Below are 19,827 nucleotides of genomic sequence, written 5' to 3'. Positions count from 1 at the left end.
AACTTAGTTGGTTAAGACTTTTAATTATTTCTCACAAAGTCATAATATCAAATCTTATTTATATAATTTATTTTTAATATAAAAATAGTTTTAATAACATAAAAAAAGAAGGATAAATAGAAAATATCACATGGATAGGATAATTTATACACAGTGTGTTAGCAAAATGGAAGGAAAGATAATGTATTACCTTTGCCGCGTTTCCCTCGTCGTTGCCCCGTCTTAGAAGGCACAGCTCACCTTTGGGCGAAGCGTATGAACAGCGGGCAGAAGGTGACCGGACGGCACCGTTGAATGACGACAATACCCCCTTTGTTTTCTCAAAAGACGATGACGATGTCGACTTTACTCGCTGGCTTGCTTACACTCGCCCTACCAATTCTTGCTTCATAATTGCCGTTGGAGGCTGGAGAGCAGCGAAAGATCACATCTTCCTGCGGAAGGTTCCCCTTATTGCCCTAGTTCGGTTTTCCTGCTATTCCCCCTTTTGTTTTCTCCTTTAACGCGATCTATGAGTTAAGATTAGATCCCTTGTTTTGATCGAGGAACCCGTTCTGATCCTTTTTTTGTTGACAGAGGCCTGTGCATGAGAGTCGAGCAGCTACCTAGCGTTTCCTGTAGCAAGTTATCGGGGCTACGGAGAGCACCGGGGAGCCGGAGAGGAAACGACGCCGTTTTGTCTCTAGTCTCCATAATCAAACATTTGTCCCCTTCCGTGATAAGAAGGTAATATCTTTTGCTTCGGGGTTCTTCTTTTCTTGGTATTTCGCTTGCGATGGATGATTCAATTCGAAGATTTCTTTTAGCAATCCTTTTTGCTTTGGAGATTTTTATTAGTAACTCATTTTTTATTCTTTAAAATATGTCAGGATGCGAGTCAAGATTATCACAAGATTTAATTTTGTTAGATAACTCTATCCTATATTATAGAAAGAAAATCAAATTCTTCACCGCACGATATTAATTACAAATTATCTTCACTCAAAGATAAATTTTCTTGTACATTTTTTTATATAAACCTTAAAAAAAATCTTAAACCATCTTGTACACTCTAGAGAGAAACTCAGGAGCATCAAAAGTATTATTTACATCTTACTTCTTTTCCCACCAAAAGCTAGAGATACACGAGATATTTATATAAGAATCAAACCTTAATTATCAGAGTTTTCTTCCTCCACGACTCCTTCTTGTATTAAAATTTCTTATTCTTGTAGGATATTAGCTTTAAGAATTTCAAAATATTTGTCAATCTCAATAATCTCTCCCTTGGTGAGTATTTTATTCACTTCTATGCTTCTTGAAGAGAAAATACTTTTGCTTTAAGCTTCTTTCAATTTTATTGTTCATGCTTATTGAATTTTTGATCATTAGATCTTTTAGGCTCTAATACCATTTTGTTGGGGAAGGAGAAAAGACTTCCAAAACACAAAAAATGATCAATATTTGAGAACATATCAAAAGATTGATGCAAGATTTAACATGGTTTGAAAACTCCTGCCTACATCCACGGAGAAAAATCAAATTCTTTAACCTCGAAGAATACATCTTTTTCTCACCCTCTCTAGCAACCCTAGAGAGCACAGACACCTTAGAGAAAAACTTAGGAGCACCAAAAGTATTACTTATATCTTGCTCTAGGAATCTCAAAATACTTACCAATCCAAACACAACCCCATCTTAAGAACATTTAGTATTTCTAAAGTACCCCTTTACAAATGGCAGTAAATACCCTCCTCTTCCTCCACCTCTCCTTTCTTCTCTTCTTCCTCCTCTTCTTATTCTGCTACTGTTGGTTAGTAGGACGACCATTGCCATTGCATGAGTCGTGGCCGTGACTAACTCTGCCACAATTGTGATGGCCACCACTATGGCAATTGCACGCTTGTTCTACTCCTCGTTTGCTGCCTCGAACGGCTTCAACTCCTCTCTGTATGACCCCTTCCGCTCCTCATTGACCTTTGTCGTTGCTTTCACTCCCTTCTGCTACTACTGCTCCTTCTCCTGGAAGGGCCTTTGGAAGCCCCACATGGTCTTCTTGGTTAGGCATCATTGGCTGGATCTACCTTCTTCCTGCCTTCTCCTAGAGCGGCCAGCGATGTTGACAGTGAGCGAAGAAGCGACGAGTGGCATCACCTCTAACTACACCTGCGACGAGTGTTGAGCAAGCATCCACAATGTTGACATTGAGTAGAGAGGTGTCGGATGGGGTGGTGAACAACGTGCACAGTGAGTGGCATCCGCAATAAGCGATGTTGATGGTGATGACATCAACAGTGAGCGACGTCGATGACGAGCAGATGAAATAAGGGGTTATAGGAAAAAAAATAAAGTCAATAATAATAAGATTATAAATAATAAAATAATATTTTATTATTTTTGAAAAAAATCAATAGTGAAATATTGTCAATAGTAAAAAGGTGCTCTCAATATCAAGCTTCTTTTGCTATTTATAATCCCGTTTAAATTTTTTTATATATTTCTAAGATACCGCTATGTAAATTGTAAATAAATGTAAATTCCCTCGTATCTTTCCCTTTTTCCCTTCTTCATCTTCTCTATTATTTAGCATTAGATCAAAGCCTCAGAGGTGAAGGGCCATGGTATGGAAGTCATTAGCTGCTGGCAAAAGGAGGTTGAGATCGAAGGGCAACAACTGTGGGCACGCCGATGCGATATCGCCGTTGTCGTCGCCCATGACCGAGGACGACGACCCACAGTCACTGTGGTAGTCCTCCTCATCGATAAGGACACATTAGGGTGGCAGGTTGTCTTGCCTCCTGCGATGCAACGCTCGGACGTGGGCCGACGCACCCGTTGTGGTTATCCGGGGCTTATTGAAGGACTCCACGGTGTTTCTGAGGCTGCTGTACATCAATCGTTATAGTGGAGGCGGGGACTACATTGGGTGACGCCCTCTAAAGGCGAATCACATGGTGAAGGGGGAGCGGAAGGGAGGGACGAGAGGTAACGTAGAGGAGGGGGTGGAGGGGAAGTTGGTCTTAGCCTTGGGCCCGTGGAAGGCGGTGGCGGCAGCGTCATAGGCCTAGGCGGTGCCCTTGGGGAGTCGGAGGTGCTGAATCACACCTAGGCCTTCTTTCAAGGGTCCCGATCTTGGTCACGAATCGCCCCCACGGGCGATTTCGGATGCCGTGGTACCCAACCTCCGTTGTCATAGCTGTGGTCGCCATGGTTGGAGCTTGGCCCTTCTACATCTCTTCCTCGATACACACGAAAACCTGATCATCGAATCCTCAAGAAGCGTGGAGGGGCGTGGAGGGGAACAGTTGATCAACATTTGCTCTTCATCTTAAATCCTCTTTTTCTTGCGATCAATTGTCCTCCAAACTAAGGGAAGACTTGGATTGATGCGATTCCTTCTTACACCAGTCAATAATCACATATCCCCTTCTCCTTCGGCCCCCATCAGCAAGCGGCAAGGGAGCGATTACGAGTGGCATTAAGGGACGTGGAAACAAAAATATAAAGATTGATAATGGAGGGTTTGTAAATAATAAAAGTATATCTTATTATTTTTTAAAGCTTACCAATTACTAGGGTTGCCGGTAGCAAGCTTCATCCATTTTTTATATCCATTACAATGTTCTAGTCCCTTATACAAATACAATGAAATATATATATATAAAATAAATAATTAGCTCATTGGGGAGTCGCCCAATGAGCCTGTGGTACCCAACGTCCATTGGGGTTGGGTACCATAGGCCTTCTTTCAAGGGTCCCGATCTTGGTCATGAATCGCCCCCACGGGTGCTTTCGGATGTCGTGGTACCCAACCTCCATTGTCATCGCTGTGGCTGCCGTGGCCGGAGCTTGGCCCTTCCACATCTCTTCCTCAATACATACGAAAACCCGATCATCGAATCCTCAAGAAGTGTTGATCAACATGTGAACTCTTCATCTCAAATCCTCGTCTTTTTCTTGCAATCGATTGTCCTCCAAACTTAAGGAAGACTTGGAATGCTGTGATTCCTTCTTATACTAGTCAATAATCCCCCTTCTCCTTTGGCCCCCATCAGCAAGCGGCAAGGGAGCGATTACGAGTGGCGTTAAGGGTCGTGGAAACAAAAATATATAGATTGATAATGGAGGGTTTGTAAATAATAAAAGTATATCTTATTTTTTTTAAAGCTTACCAATTACTAGGGTTGCCGATAGCAAGCTTCATCCATTTTTTATTATCCATTACAATGTTCTAGTGCCTTGTACAAATACAATGAAAAAAAAAATATAATAAATAATAATTATTATATTAAATCAAATATACGATATGTTCATTCCTTCAAAAAACATAATATTTTTTATTTAATTTGAATATAATAATTTTTTTATGATATTATTGACTGATAGAAGTTCATCTATTGTAAAGATGTGATAAAGATTTATAATTTTTAATGAATAACGAAATTGATTTCTTCCATTTTATTCTACACTTTGTATGAACTTTTGATATATGCAAAATTTAATTAAATTAATAGAAGTTATTCAACTAACAGATAAACTAAATTGCTTGGTATCAAATTCACTTCTTCATTCCATAATCGTAAGAATCTAAATTCTAATTTGTGTGTTTTAATTTAAGTAAAAAATGGAAATTGATTGTTCATGTTGGGAGTGATTTGCAACTGATGCTTTGCTTAAATATATTTAATTACCAAGCATTATTCAGTTTTTAAATTGGAAAATCCATTATATAATTAACTCAGAAGGAAGCCGCTTATCAATCAAGAAACTGTTAAAAACCAAGTTTTTAATCGCAGAGTTTAGTAGAGTTTCGGCTTTACAAAAGAGCCATGAATTTTGATAGCAGATCAAAGCCCTCACAGAAGGAGCATAGAAGGGAGAAAATTATGAACGATCGGAGAAAGGACAAAAAAATAGTTGATTGGAATAATGATGTTAAAACACTCAAGTTGTCATGGCTGATAGGAGAATATGAAGTTCATTGAGGTCTACAAGTCGATACAGTGGCGATCGATAATGAGACTCTCTTTCTTCTCTCTGGTGCATCTCTCTCTCTCCTTGCCTCCTTTTCCTCTCTGGTGTGCTTTGTTTAACTAACAAGGAAATTCTACATATAATCCTGGGTTTAGGTGCTACATGTGTTGAAGAAAGGAAACCAAATCCATTATGGCAGCGATGAAGGCAGGTTGTGATGCTGCACTCATGCATGCCATCGGTAACTTGGGATTGAATCGGCACAAGACTGCATTGGCCTTCGGTTTGAAGCGAGTGGCTTTGCAGTCTGGAGAAATCCTCACATGGTTCTCTACCAATCTTAGTAAAGCAACATCCACACCTACTGAACTACGGCAGCAGCCTGTTCTGACCATTCCATATACTGGATTATGCCGAGTCTGAAGCCAATTTGTAATAGCTAATAGGATATTTTCAGGTTGCTCCTGTGGATTATTCGTTTAGTAAGTACCATTGGGCTTGTTCATGAGTTTGTCATGCATATAAACTTTCTTGTCCAGGAAAGATGTCCTTGGATTTTAGTACGTCTTTCTGGTGATTCAAATGTATCAATGTAAGAAGTTTGTGTGATGGTATTTTTGCGATATCTTGACATCTTTTGTCAACAGTGGTCTGCATCTGCCATCAGTTATATGAAAAGAACAAAATAATCAATATCAAGTGTAAAGTTTCTTGGATTACCACATATCCATATAAGGCTGTGGCAGGTGTTGTTTTCTTGAGCAAGAATGAAAAGAAAAAAAAATGCTCATAATTGTTGCCATCGACAGGGAAGAGAGGCCCCTGAATGGTGATGTTGCAAGACACCACAACAATTGGCGTGTAATGTGGCTGATGGATGTCGAGAACATTCCCATTGGCAACTGGTAATAGATTCGGTGGACCGGAGATCTTCGTGGAGATTGTGTTCATCGACAGTGGTAATGCACTCGTAGGGTATGTTCGAGGGGCAGCGTGTGGAGTCTGATAACGTCGTTCCAACCGACGAATACCGACTACAAGCACGAGGAATAAAAAGGACTACCGACCTGCTTTGGCATGACTACGGACTGCTGATGACCGCATTCGCTACAATAATTGCAGCATCAAGGAGTAGGTGGTGCAGAGTTTTCGTCGACCTCGTCTTCTTCTTGAATGCATTCCAAGAGGAATCACTGGTCTTAATCCCTAGTCCACGGAGTCGGAATCATTTCCCTTGGTTTGGTGAGATCCACGTGAATCAAAGACCATTCTTCGTGCCATATATGGTAGTGTAGAAGGAAGAATGGCACGGATCTCCTCACTATTCTTCTGAAGCAAACCGGGAAGATGGTAGAGCTCCTTGTCACATATTTCATGGCAGCTCAAGTTGGATTATCGAGGGGACACCGGTTTAGAACCATATCCTAAAGATGATTGAATGGATAGAAAAACTCATAGGTCTAGAAATGGTCATAAATGATAACTTGTGTGGGGGAGGAATTGATAAGGTATATTTTAGGTTCAAGACACGTCATAATCGATGCCACGCTGTGCTACAGCCGAGTCAGCAAGGGGAGCACCCCTACGCGCCAAGTCAGAATCCGTACCAAGGTATTGTTTGGTATGTCCCGTCCCGGAAGCTCGATACGATGCCGTCTAGCGCCGTTCCGTGCGTCCCGAGACGACGACCGCACAAAAGTATCGTCTCATCCCTCGAGGAATGGCCACCACGCCAAACCCGCGTACGACTGACCCTCGTACAGTAGTATAAAAGCTCCTGACCGACATCCGACTAGGGGAGAGGACAAAAAAGAGAAAAACAACTACTGACTTGCTTGTCGGAGGGGCCAAAGTTGAGAATCACCCGACGAAGGTCATTTTTGTAGGAAAGCGATCACCCTCGAGCCACGAGCATCTCGACCCGGGAGTTGCCATCCAGTGTATGTGTAGTCATAGGTGCCTAGCAAACCAATCACGTGAGTGATGACACATGTGACTTGATACAGAATCTTTTTGCTTATTATATTTTGACGTATATCACTTTATAACTATATATATATATATATATATATATATATATATATAGTGATGTCCTTTGGTTTGTGCAATGGGAATCGGATCGTGATGAGATCACGATAATGAAATCGATTCACCTTTAAACATATCATAAATAATCCCAATCATAGGTCACTCGAGAGGGACATGGTGATAACCGGACAGACTGGTGTGCTGTATACCCGTCCATATGATGGATACAGTTGGTCTCATAGCTGCTCGTGTAGGGACACTAGAGATACAATACAGATGCTCATTGGAGAATGAGTTCACTGATTGATCCGCTTACGGAATGCTGGATGGTTGATGATGCCTTATTGTCAGACAACGATTCTATAGTCCTAGTGGTGTATCTGGTCCTTAGACTTGAGACACCAAGGATGTCCTGTATGAGTGCTCCACTCTTTGATACCAGACTTATAGGTTTGGCTGTCACAGATCTAGTACAGTTGGTCATTGGGAATGGTAGTCGACCTTATGAGGGCTATTGAGTGTCGATAGAGGATCATCCACTCTCGGCGTCATGAGAAGAATATCCCATGTGTTCTTGCTCAAACAATCCCTAGTTAGGGTCATTCAGGTTGAGAGAGAAAAGAGTTCTCCAAGAGAATCCGATTAGAGCGAGACTCAAGTAGAAACCGTATGGGTCTGACAACACCATGCTCGATATACGGTCTCTGGAATATTAGATGGATGAGGGACTATAGGTACACGGTAACTAAGGACAGACAGGTCCAATGGATTGGATTCCCCTATATCATCTGGGGGCTACGGCGTAGTGGCCTAGTACGTCCGTAGTCGATGAGTCAAGTGAATTATTACAGAGATAATAATTCACTGAGTTAGAAGGAGTTCTGACAGGTATGACTCATGACCAGCTCGATATTGGGCTTAGAGGGTCACACACATATGGTAGGCATTGCGATGAGTAGAGGTTCGGATATGAGATATCCGACGGAGCCATTGTCTTATTGGATGCAGATCCAATACTTACTAAGGGAGGATCCATTAGGGTTTGATAGGGGGCCTCTATAAATAGGAGGGATTCAGAGCCTCATAGGCTAGAGCCTTTGCTTGCCTCTCCTATTCTCCTCCCCCTCTTCACCTCAGAGTAGGCCTGGAGTTTTGAGCAGCGTCGTCGTAGCCCTGCTATGTGGATCCCCGCTAGAGAGGAGGACGCTTGACCTCCTTCACCCTCTCCTAAGGATCTGCAAGGAAATAGGGATATACGATCTCCCTAGGTAACACAATCTACTCTATACGCAGTTTTAAGTTTCGCGGGTTTTGCGCACCAATCTTCGCACGACGACGAACATCTCTTTGGGAATCGGGGATTTTGTTTTCTTGTTCTTCCGCTGCGCATGTGATGTCGCCCCCAAGATTTTCCAACAGTGGTATCAGAACTAGGTTGTTCGTGCGAATGATTGGTTTTGAACTGCGTGTGTTGTGTTTAGGAAAAACTTTTCACGTCAAAATCGTTGACGCAAAAACAAGGGAGGGCAGCAACAGTTGTTGCCCTCGATCTGTGTGCGTGCAGCGCAGCCAAAGGCAGGCAGCATAGGGGCTGCGCCTATAGCAGCCGGTCGACGGCCTGCTTGCAGCAGGCTTGCAGCCCGCGGGTGCCCCACCCGCGGTCGTTGCCGCACGACGCTGCTAGGCAGGGCTACAGGCAAGGAGGGCACTATGCCCGCGCGCAAGGGCGACGCCTGCGGGTGCTGGACCCGCGGGCAGAGGCATCGCCGAGCGAGGCGCCTGCGATCGCAACGCCTGCGGGCTGAGGTGCTTGCGACCGCTGCTCCTGCGGGCAAACTCCCCCCCCCAGGGGTGGCCGCCCGGCGGGGCACTGCACCCACGGGCACAACGCTTGCGGGGGCTGCGCCATCCATAGGGGCGCCAACCCACGGTGGCGCCCACCTACAAGGGCGGCGCCCCCGCGCCCCGCCGCACAGGCCACCGCCAGCAGGGTGGCGGCGACGACAGCCGCAAAGGGGAGTAGAGCATTAGGGTTTTCTAGGCAAAAGATAGTTTTGCCCCTCGAAATTTGAGAAATTTCAGTTTCTGTCTTTTGTCCAAATTATGAAAATACCCTTAGGAATTCAAAAATTCCCTACATGTCCCTGATTTCAGAAAATATTAATTAATTAAAAAGTTTAGTTGATTATTATTTTTATTATTATCTAGTAGTCCTACATTATGATAATTATTTATACATGTGATGTATAATGTGTGGACGGATGATCATGGACCGTGTGATGTGTGTACTTGTGATTATTATTATTGAGGTTTGCGAGCCTCCATTATATTTCTCGTTTATTGTCGGGCCTGCGTGCCTATGATTAAGTTGTAATCACATGAGGAGGCACAGCGGGAGCATGGATGCGATAGCGGGACCCACGAGACGGACGATCGCGATGCATCAAGATGTCGACGGAACCGACGAGGACGAGATGGACGATCACAGGGCATGGAGATGCACCGTTGCACACATAGATCTTGATGTGAGTGATTAGGCCTACTGGCTCGGGCCTAATCACATTAGGTTGTGGCCTATGATCATTTGGTGTGATTGCTTATACACATACTAGATATGTATGTATATTTGCATGCGATGTAGATATATATTAAATATGTATATGTGTGACATGTCATATTAGAAGACCAAATCATAAAAAAATCTCTCTCGATAATATCAAGTCGGTAAACGTGAGGCAATTATATTGACCCACGTGACCTTCCATCGTTATAAGTAGGAACCGATTCTCGGTATATGTTGAGTTGGTCGAGTCCCTCGAGACTCACCTATATCGCGATTCGCTATCTTGCTTACGACATAGAGATGTCACCGGTGACCTGAGGGCATGATATGCTTGGTCGAGTCCCTCGAGGGTATAACATCAAATCAGACTTATCTTGTAAAGAAGGTGTTAACTTAACCGAGCATCATGGTTGGTCGAGTCCCTCGGGACCATGGTGATTCAAAGGCCGAACAAGACGGGAATCATAAGGAGTTGTGATCGGCAAGAGTTGTTTACCTTTTAGGCTTAGTGTGATTGGTCAAGTCCCTCGAGGTTACACTAAGACGCTGATTGGATCCTGATCCCCACTAGAAGTCTGCCGGAGACTTTCGTTTTATGTGCTGAGGGTGTCACGTGACTCGTTAGTAAAATAGTGGGAGCATATTAAGATAGAAGTTCATATCTTGATAGTTTATTTCTTGCAAAATCTGCATGTTATTCATTTCTGCTGCATCTTTATTTTTAGAAAACGTTACTTTCAAATCCCTTACGTGGCATACTTGATGTCAACCGCCTCACTGGTCCAAATTATACGGATTGGCTCCGTAACTTGAGAATTGTTCTCACAGCGGAGAAAATCGTGTACGTCCTTGATACAGTGATGTCTACGCCCGAAGAAGGGGCAAGCGAGGATGAGATCGCTCGCTACGTAAAGTACATTGATGACTCCACTCTTGCTCAGTGCTATATGTTGGGCTCTATGAATCCTAAGTTACAGAGACAACATGAAAAGATGGATGCCAGATCCATTCTCTTACATGTCCGCAAATTGTTTAAGGAACAGGGAAGAACTCAGCGATATGAGATATCCAAGAGCCTCTTTCGCACTAGGATGACTGAGGGGACACCGGTTTAGAACCATGTCCTAAAGCTGATTGAGTGGATAGAAAAACTCATAGGTCTAGGAATGGTCCTAAAGGATAACTTGTGTGTGGACATTGTGTTTCAGTCCCTACCAGATTCCTTTTCATAGTTCATAATGAATTTTAATATGAACAAGCTTGAGGTGACTCTCCTATCTCAATATGTTAAGGGAGGTAGAGAGTACTATTAAGAAAGAGAAGTCAGTTCTCTATACTGGTGAGACCAGAAAGAAAAGGAAAGCAGAAAGGTCCCTTAAGAAGGGAAATGGCAAGGGCAGACCAGGTAAAGCAAAGGTTGCTAAGAAAGACCCAACAAAGGACAAAGGCCAGTGCTTCCATTTTGGTAAAGATGGACACTGGAAGAGGAACTGCAAAGAGTACCTTGTAGAGAGGCGAAATAGAAGCTTGGAGAAGCTTCAGGTACATTCATGATCAATCTCCAATTATTAGATTTTTATGATAGTGCATTGGTATTGGATAATAGTATTGCTTATCACATCTACAATTTATTGTAAATTCTAGCAAAGTCGAGGGGAGATTGGCGAGAGGAATATTGCATAAAGGTTTGTTTATGCTAGACACTACTCAACATATCATGAATGTAAATGTGTCCAAGAGGAAACGAGATGAGATAAACAGTGCATACCTGTGGCATTGTAGGCTAGGTCACATCCATGAAAGAATGATTCAAAAGTTGCTAAATAATGGATATCTAGATCCATTCGACTATGTGTCATATGCGACTTGCGAGCCTTGCCTTCATGGAAAACTGACAAACTATCCATTTAGTGGAACTTGAGAGAGAGCCACTGAGCTGTTGGAACTCATACATAGTGATGTATGTGGACCCATGTCAACTCATGCCATTGGTGGTTACTCCTACTTCATTACCTTTGCTGATGATTTTTCAAGGTATGGATATGTGTACTTAATGAAGTACAAGTCCGAGGCTTTTGAGAAATTCAGAGAGTATAAGAATGAGGTGGAGAACCAGACTAGAAAAAGTATCAAAACTCTTATTTCAGATCGAGGAGGTGAGTACTTAAGTACAGAGTTTACTCAGTTCCTCAAGGACCATAGGATATTATCCCAATGGACACCTCCTTATACTCCTCATCTCAATGGTGTCTCTGAAAGGAGAAATCATATGCTATTAGACATGGTACGGTCCATGATGAGTTTCGTTGACCTACCTATCTCATTATGGGGATATGCCCTAGAAACCTCAGTTTATCTTCTGAACAGAGTTCAAACTAAGTCGGTAAGTGTCTACACCATATGAGATATGGAAAGGGAAGAAGCCTAATCTTAAGGTTGTTAAGATTTGGGGCTGCCCTGCCCACGTTAAAAGACACAACCCCGATAAGTTAGAATCGAGGACAGAGCGATGCAAATTTGTGGGATACCCCAAGGAAACATGTGGGTATTATTTCTATCATCTCGAGGACCAAAAGGTCTTTGTAGCTAAGAGAGCAGTGTTCCTTGAGAAGGAACACATTCTTGGCGGAGATAGTGGGAGCATGATAGAGTTGAGCGAGGTTGGAGAACAAAGCTCAAGCACCACTCTACAGTTCGAGTCTGTTCAGGTACCTAATACACAAGTTTCAACTTTACGTAGGTCTGATAGAGTATCTCATCCTTCTAAGAGATATGTGGGACATATTAGAGGAGAGGATGTTGAGGATATTGATCCTCAGACCTACGAGGAGGCTATTATGAGTATAGACTCCGGGAAGTGGCAAGAAGCCATGAATTCTAAGATGGATTCTATGTACTCCAACAAAGTTTGGAACCTAGTTGATACGCCCGAAGGTATTGTACCCATCGGTTACAAGTGGATCTTTAAGAAAAAGATCAGAGTAGATGAAAAGGTAGAGACCTATACAGCAAGGCTAGTGGCTAAGGGGTATCGTCAAAGGTAAGGTGTTGACTATGACGAAACCTTCTCACCCGTAGCAATGCTAAAATCCATCAGAATTCTATTGGCTATTGCAGCATACTATGATTATGAGATTTGGCAGATGGATGTGAAAACCACATTCCTCAATGGGAACCTCGAGGAGGAGGTGTATATAATGCAACCTGAGGGATTCGTGTCCAAGAACTACTCAGATAAGGTATATAGGTTGCTTAGATCCATTTATGGACTAAAGCAAGATTCCCGAAGTTGGAACATAAGATTTGATGAGGCAATCAGATCTTATGACTTTGTTAAGAACGAAGATGAGCCTTGTGTGTACAGGAAGGTAAGTGGGAGCGCTATCACCTATTTGGTGTTATATGTAGATGACATCCTGATCATTGGGAATGACGTAGGAATGCTATCAACAGTAAAGGCTTGGTTATCTAGACACTTCTCCATGAAGGACTTAGGGGAAGCATCCTATATTTTGGGGATTCGAATCTATAGAGATAGATCCAAGAGGATGCTTGGCTTGTCCCAGTCCAAGTATATAGAAACTATTGTCAAAAGGTTTGGCATGAAAAATTCCAAGAGAGGTCTCATACCGATGAGACATGAGATATCGCTTTCTACGAGTATGTCCCCAAAGACTCCAAAAGAAAGGGCAAACATGGATATGATACCTTATGCCTCAGCAATAGGGTCTATCATATATGTCATGCTATGTACTAGGCCTGATATAGCGCATGCTCTGAGTGTCATGAGCAGGTATCAGGCGGATCCAAGCTTGGAGCACTAGAAAGTAGTAAAGTGTATCCTTAAGTACTTGAGAATGACTAAGGATCTTTTACTAGTATATGGAGGTAGTAGCCTTAAGGTTAAAGGCTACACAGACTCAAGTTTTCAATCTGATGTCGATGATAGCAAGACTAATTCAGGGTATGTGTATACCTTGAATGAAGGAGCAGTGTGCTGGAAGAGTTCCAAGCAACATACTACTGCTGACTCGACCATAGAGGCGGAGTACATTGCTGTATCATATGCAACAAAGGAGGGAGTCTGGGTGAAGAAGTTCATCACAGATTTGGGAGTCGAGCCGAGTAGCGAGGAGTCGACTTCCTTATATTACGACAACTATGGAACGATTACTCAAATAAGGGAACCCGGGTCTCATCAGAAGTGTTCAGAGGAGGTTCTAGCTTATCAAAGAGATCGTAACCCGAGGAGATGTAGTAGTAGAAAGAGTTCCATCTGAAGATAACATTGTAGATCCACTGACAAAGCCGTTGTCTCAGATTATCTTTGAGCGTCACAGGGTTTGATGGGGATCAGACACATAGGTGATTGACTTTAAGTCAAGTGGGAGATTGCTAGTTATAGGTGCCCAGCAAGCCAATCACGTGAGTGATGACACGTGTGACTTGATACAAAATCAAAATCTTTTTTCTTATTATATTTTGGCGTATATTACTTTATAACTATTGCACACACACACACAAATATATATATATATATATATATATATATATATATATATATATATATATATATATATATATATATATATATATATATATATATATATATATATATTGTGATGTCCTTGGATTTGTGCAATGAGAATCGGATCGTGATGAGATCATGATAATGAGATTGATTCACCTTTAAACACATATCCTAAATAATCTCGGTCATAAGTCACTCGAGAGGGACATCGTGATAACTGGACAGACTAGTGTGTTGTATACCCGTCCATATGATGGATGCAATTGGTCTCATAGCTGCTCATGTAGGGACACTAGGGATATAGTATAGGTGCTCATTGGAGAATGAGTTCACTGATTGATCCGCTTACGGAATGCTGGATAGTTGATGATGCCTTATTGTCAGACAACGATTCCGTAGTCCTAGTGGTGTATCTGGTCCTTAGACTTGAGACACCAAGGATGTCCTGTATGAGGGCTCTACTCTTTGATACCAGACTTATAGGTTTAGCTGTCCCAGATCTAGTACAGTTGGTCATTGGGAGTGATAGTCGACCTTACGAGGACTATTGAGTGTCGATACAGGATCATCCACTCTCGGCGTCATGAGAGGAATATCCCATGTGTTCTTGCTCAGGAAAATCCCTGGCCAGGGTCATTCGGGTTGAGAGAGAAAAGAGTTCTCCGGGAGAATCCGATTAGAGCGAGACTCGAGTAGAAACCGAATGGGTCTGACAGCACCATGCTCGATATACGGTCTCTGGGATATTAGATGGATGAGGGACTATAGGTACACTGTAACTAAGGACAGACATATACAATGGATTCGATTCCCCTGTATCGTCTAGGGACTTCGGCGTAGTTGTCTAGTACGTCCTTAGTCGATGAGTCAAGTGAATTATTACAGAGATAATAATTCACTAAGTTAGAAGGAGTTCTGACAGGTATGACTCACGGCCAGCTCGATATTGGGCCTAGAGGGTCACACACATATGGTAGGCATTGCGATGAGTAGAGGTTCATATATGAGATATCCGATGGAGCCCTTATCTTATTGGATGCAGATCCAATACTCACTAGGGGAGGATCCATTAGGGTTTGACAGGGGGCTTCTATAAATAGGAGGGATTAAGAGCCTCATAGGCTAGAGTCTTTGCTTGCCTCTCCTATTCTCCTCTCCCTCTTCACCTCAGAGTAGGCTTGGAGTTTTGAGGAGCGTCGTCGCAGCCCTGCTGTGTGGATCACCGCTAGAGAGGAGGACGCTTGACCTCCTTCACCCTCTCCTAAGGATCTGCAAGGAAACAGGGATATACGATCTCCCTAGGTAACACAATCTACTCTATATGCAGTTTTAAGTTTCGCGGATTTTGCGCACCAATCTTCGCATGACGACGAACATCTCTTTGGGAATCAGGGATTTTATTTTCTTGTTCTTCCGCTGCACATGTGATGTTGCCCCCAAGATTTCCCAACAGTATGAAGGCGAACCGCTAACCAACCTGGAGACAGAGAGACGCTGCTCAACATCAACGACGCCCGGACCGAGAAACGCTGATCAACACCCCGTCGCAAGGGCCCGGCCGACCTCGGCATCCAGCTTAGCCGATCGAAGACTCCCGACATCGACCCATGGACCAGGCTGTGCTTATTCACCGGCCACGACACATCACTTCACCAACAGATGGTAGAGCTCCTTGTCACATATTTCATGGCAGCTCAAGTTGGATTACTGAATGCTCAGGATTAGCTGCATGAACAAACTCTTCACTCTGATGCAGCATCAACACAGTTTCGACAGAAACATTCTTATTATCTAAGTTTGTATCGAATTTATCCGCTACAGAAATCCATTGCAATCTATGGAATCGTCGACGACAAGACCAAAGAACATGACTGTTGCTGTTTGAGGTTGCGAGTCTTCCACTGCTCTATGCGGAATCCGTCGACGACGACGACGACGACGGATCGAATTCATCCTCCCAGCTTGTGACTCTTGCTGGATTGCTCTTACCATAAAAGGTTCCATCGCCTTTTGGTAGGCAGTTGCTTCATCACTTTCTCCCCCTCAAGATGAAACAGGATAATTCAGCAGTGCCATCAGAGACTGAACTAACAAGCGACGAATTATTGGCCTACCTGCTCTAAAATCTTGAGTCGATGCAACACAAGTAGTACATGTTCTTGGTATAGCTATTGTTGGTACTTTGGTTTTCGGCAAACACAAAATCAGATTGCATGTCATAGGGAACCTACGGGCATCCATCAGTGTCTTTATCTATCGGAATTAAGGATCACCAAAAGAAAGGACAACAGGGAACATGTGGAAAAATCTCAATGTGTCAAATTAATCAATCAAATCCACAGTGGCCTTTTCATTTGATGTATCCATCAAATGATTCTTTGTCCCAGCAACCAAGACTAATTATGTATGAAGTTAGAAATGAATCTTGTCAGATGATACAGTAGCTTGGTGTCAATTCTACCCCAGTCTTGTTTGATCCCAAAGGAAAACTAGAATACTGCAAGTACAACATCCTCATGCATAAAAAACATCCATCTCATGGTAGTGGTAAATGAGGCACATCATCGACTTGTTTTCATCGTGAAAGTGAAGGAAAGACTGGCTGTAAGTTGGCCTCGTCCCCTTTCCTCCCCATGCAATAGAAGAATAAGCATTTCGGTGTGAGGCTTTATGCTTTGCTTGTGCTGGGGTTGTTCAGCTTTATTGAGGACGACAATTAGGTTAAGTCGAGCAACAACATTGAATTCTTTTGTCTCATTCTATGCTCGCAACCAATGAAGTGTTGCAGCACTGTCCCTTTCTTTGGGTACCCAACAAAAGCTTTCCCTTCCCACGGAAGCTGTTGGTTCCACCGGCTGGTGAGTCTTCGGGAACAAACCAAAAGGTTCAGCAGACATTGCAGTGTAAAAATTGTGTTTCTTACCGCAGTAACAGTGATGGCTTAGACACATTGATCATCCATTGAGCAGTTCAGTGACATCAAAATTTTCATGTTGTGGATACACTAAGATATTTTCCTTCTCTTAGAAGAAAAGGCTTCAGATGATAGCTTCTTGGATGCACCAAACCTAGCTAATTGCTTCCATTAGGAGACTGACCTATGTAATGACATTACCATGAAGACAGATTTCTTGGTGGTGTTCCCCCATCAATGTTATTTATTACCAAGTTGGTTCATCAAGGGAGTATTGAAGCACTTATATCTGCATCACCAATTCACTCAGCAATTGTGTACCTGCAGATTTGTCATTACTTGGATATACCTGTCCCTTTGCAAGCATTCATGGGGTTGAGGGACACTAAACACTACCTACTGTTTCTGGTGCCATTTCTTCTGCCAGCCTGTGCGCACACAACATGAAATGTTGCTCATTATTGTTAGGGTGGACATTAGATGCAGAATTTTAGATCCATCTGCGACTTGGATACTTGACAACCCTGGATTAGCCCAGCATTTGATGGTATTAGCTTGCATCGGCTGTCCCATGACTTTTGTCATTTCTGAAAGATACATTCTATATAACGAATAAATGACAAGTGGCCACAGAGTTCTATCACACCATGATTGCCCCCTTTTTTTCTTTTTTTTCTTTTTCTTTTTTTGTGGTATGGATGAGATACACTGATTTGAATGAATGATACATTGCAGTGTCAGTGGTTGTAGATGGTTTCACTAAATAAGTTTCCGAGGTGTTTCAGTCAACTTCAATAATCATTTTCTGAAAATTAATTGTAGAGTTAAAATAGGAAAAAGGTGGATGGAAACAGCCACATCATTTGATATGGATTCATTTCATGATTCAGCAGTCCAAAGGTGGGTGGAAACAGCCACACTTTTGTGACTCTGCCAAGTGGTACAGTAAGGTTTTCTGAACCGAAGACGAAGAATTACTGCCTCAATGGATGAGTGAATCCGACTGATGTGAAGAAGCTCATCTGATATGAATCAACTCATTGACAGGCCAAATAATTTCTGTTTTCTTGATTTAATATGATTCATATTGATTCAAGAATTGCAAAAAGATAGATAAAGAAGTGCTACGTCAAGAAAGAACACCAAAAAGCATGATTTGATGTGTGTGTGTGTGTGTGAAAGAGAGAGAGAGAGAGAGAGAGAGAGAGAGAGAGAGAGGTTTTCTGTGATTGTGAGGTGGACACCGTTGCTTACTTGAGACCATTTAAAGTGCCATGACTCTTTTCACCTTTAGACTTAATTAACCTCTCTTTAGATATGATCATCACCAGTATCTGTCAATCTGATCATATAAAAGTGTCCACTAGAGGAGACATCATATTATTTTCTTCTATTAAGGTAATACTGGATTCCTTCTCAGTGATGAGAAAGATCATCTTTGTGAGTAAACAAGAGCGATACTCCTCAAATGAGGAAAAGAGATGTCCTACTTGTGCTTTTGTCACTACATCAATTGGAGTGAAGCATATATGATGATCAAATCCAATGCTAAAGCAAGTGGTTTCCAATTCAGCAAACAAGTCAACAATCCTTAATCCCATTCCTTCAACGCGTACACATTAATCCGAAGCTAAGCAAACATGTGTATAGAAGTGGAGAAGTTGCCGTTGGTTCTTAGCCACGCTCCGACCATTGGAGTTCTTGTGGAACGATTGCCTGCAGAACTGCTTGAAGGAGGGAGCTCCGGCCACCTGAATCAGACAAGGTAGATCTGATGAACATCGCAGGTGCTGCTTCCACTGCTCATGCCAGCAAATGTGGGGAAAAGATCTGTGCGTGCATGCCTTGGACCGGCAGCTCATGAGCTCTGATACTACTCCCACAAGAATGGCTCATCCACTCGGAACTCGACGTAGTCCTCGTCCGCACAAGGCAGCCATGAAGAAGAAGAAGAGTAGCAGAAGCCTTCTCTTAGGTCAAGACAGAGATCCGGCAAGTCGAAGAGCGCGTCGTCGTTATCGCTTGACGAGGTTGTCGAGGCCGGGGAGCGGGAGGTCGGCGGCTCGGCGTGGTCCGCGCCGGAGCACTCCGAGCTCGTGCATGGCGTCAGGCCGGTGGCGCAGAACGTGGCGGCGGCGAGCATCGCCGCGGCTTGAATGTCCTTGGGGGACGCGGAGGCCGGCCGCGGGAGCTGCGCGGTCAGTTCCGGGAAATTGAGGTGCGCCGACTGGCCCTTGATGGTCAGCGCGGCCACGTCGTGGGCTCGCGCCGCCATCTCCGCCGTCGGGAACGTCCCCAGCCAGATCCTCGACTTCTTCCTCGGCTCGCGTATCTCCGACACCCATTTCCCCCAGTTCCGCATCCGGACGCCGCGGTACACAGGGTGCTTGCCATCCTTGCTTCTCTTTCTAGCTTCACCACCACCACCACCACCGCCGGCAGTAGTCTCAACCACCCTCTTGGATCCACCTTTGGAAGCCTCCTTTATCTTCTTTGATGAGGCGCTGGGACAAGAAGAGGTGATGGAGGACAAGGAAGAGGAGGAGGAAGAGGAAGTAATAGTAGAGAAAGAGGAGTTAGCTTCACAATCATGGATGAGTTGTTCTTCCATGGTGAGAAGCCAATGGTGTTATTGAGTGGGGAAGGCAATCTAAAGTGGCTGCATAAATAGTAATGTGAGCGTCATTTATGATGGCCTATCAAATGCCACAAGTAACACAAATAATATAAAATAAAATTGACAATTTATCATAAAAAAAAACCCATAATAATAAGTTTTTTTTTTTTTAATGAGGTGTGTCACATATTTGACTTTTACTCCTTTTTTTTTTTTGCTTT

The 19,827-nt window shown here is 43.1% G+C and overlaps 1 protein-coding gene and 1 long non-coding RNA gene across 3 annotated transcripts; one reads left to right on the top strand and one right to left on the bottom strand.

Annotated features, from left to right (window-relative positions):
• Positions 1–175: 175 nt before the first annotated feature.
• On the top strand, positions 176–5,584 carry LOC103985012 (uncharacterized). 2 transcript variants are annotated; one of them, XR_001978132.2, is made up of 4 exons: positions 176–443; positions 577–726; positions 4,826–5,019; positions 5,109–5,584. It is a non-coding gene; the product is annotated as an uncharacterized LOC103985012 (long non-coding RNA). The 2 variants fall into 2 exon arrangements; XR_671688.3 differs by having other exon boundaries at positions 176–461.
• Positions 5,585–18,557: 12,973 nt separating this feature from the next.
• On the bottom strand, positions 18,558–19,630 carry LOC135638172 (ethylene-responsive transcription factor ERF039-like). The gene has a single exon (XM_065151161.1). The coding sequence runs from the start codon at positions 19,598–19,600 to the stop codon at positions 18,863–18,865; it is 738 nt and encodes a 245-aa protein (XP_065007233.1). The 5' UTR covers positions 19,601–19,630; the 3' UTR covers positions 18,558–18,862.
• Between the last annotated feature and the right edge of the window lie 197 nt (positions 19,631–19,827).

Source organism: Musa acuminata, chromosome BXJ3-5, assembly GCF_036884655.1.
Source record: "Musa acuminata AAA Group cultivar baxijiao chromosome BXJ3-5, Cavendish_Baxijiao_AAA, whole genome shotgun sequence".
Lineage (NCBI taxonomy): Eukaryota > Viridiplantae > Streptophyta > Magnoliopsida > Zingiberales > Musaceae > Musa > Musa acuminata.
This window is presented reverse-complemented; position numbering and strand designations above follow the sequence as displayed.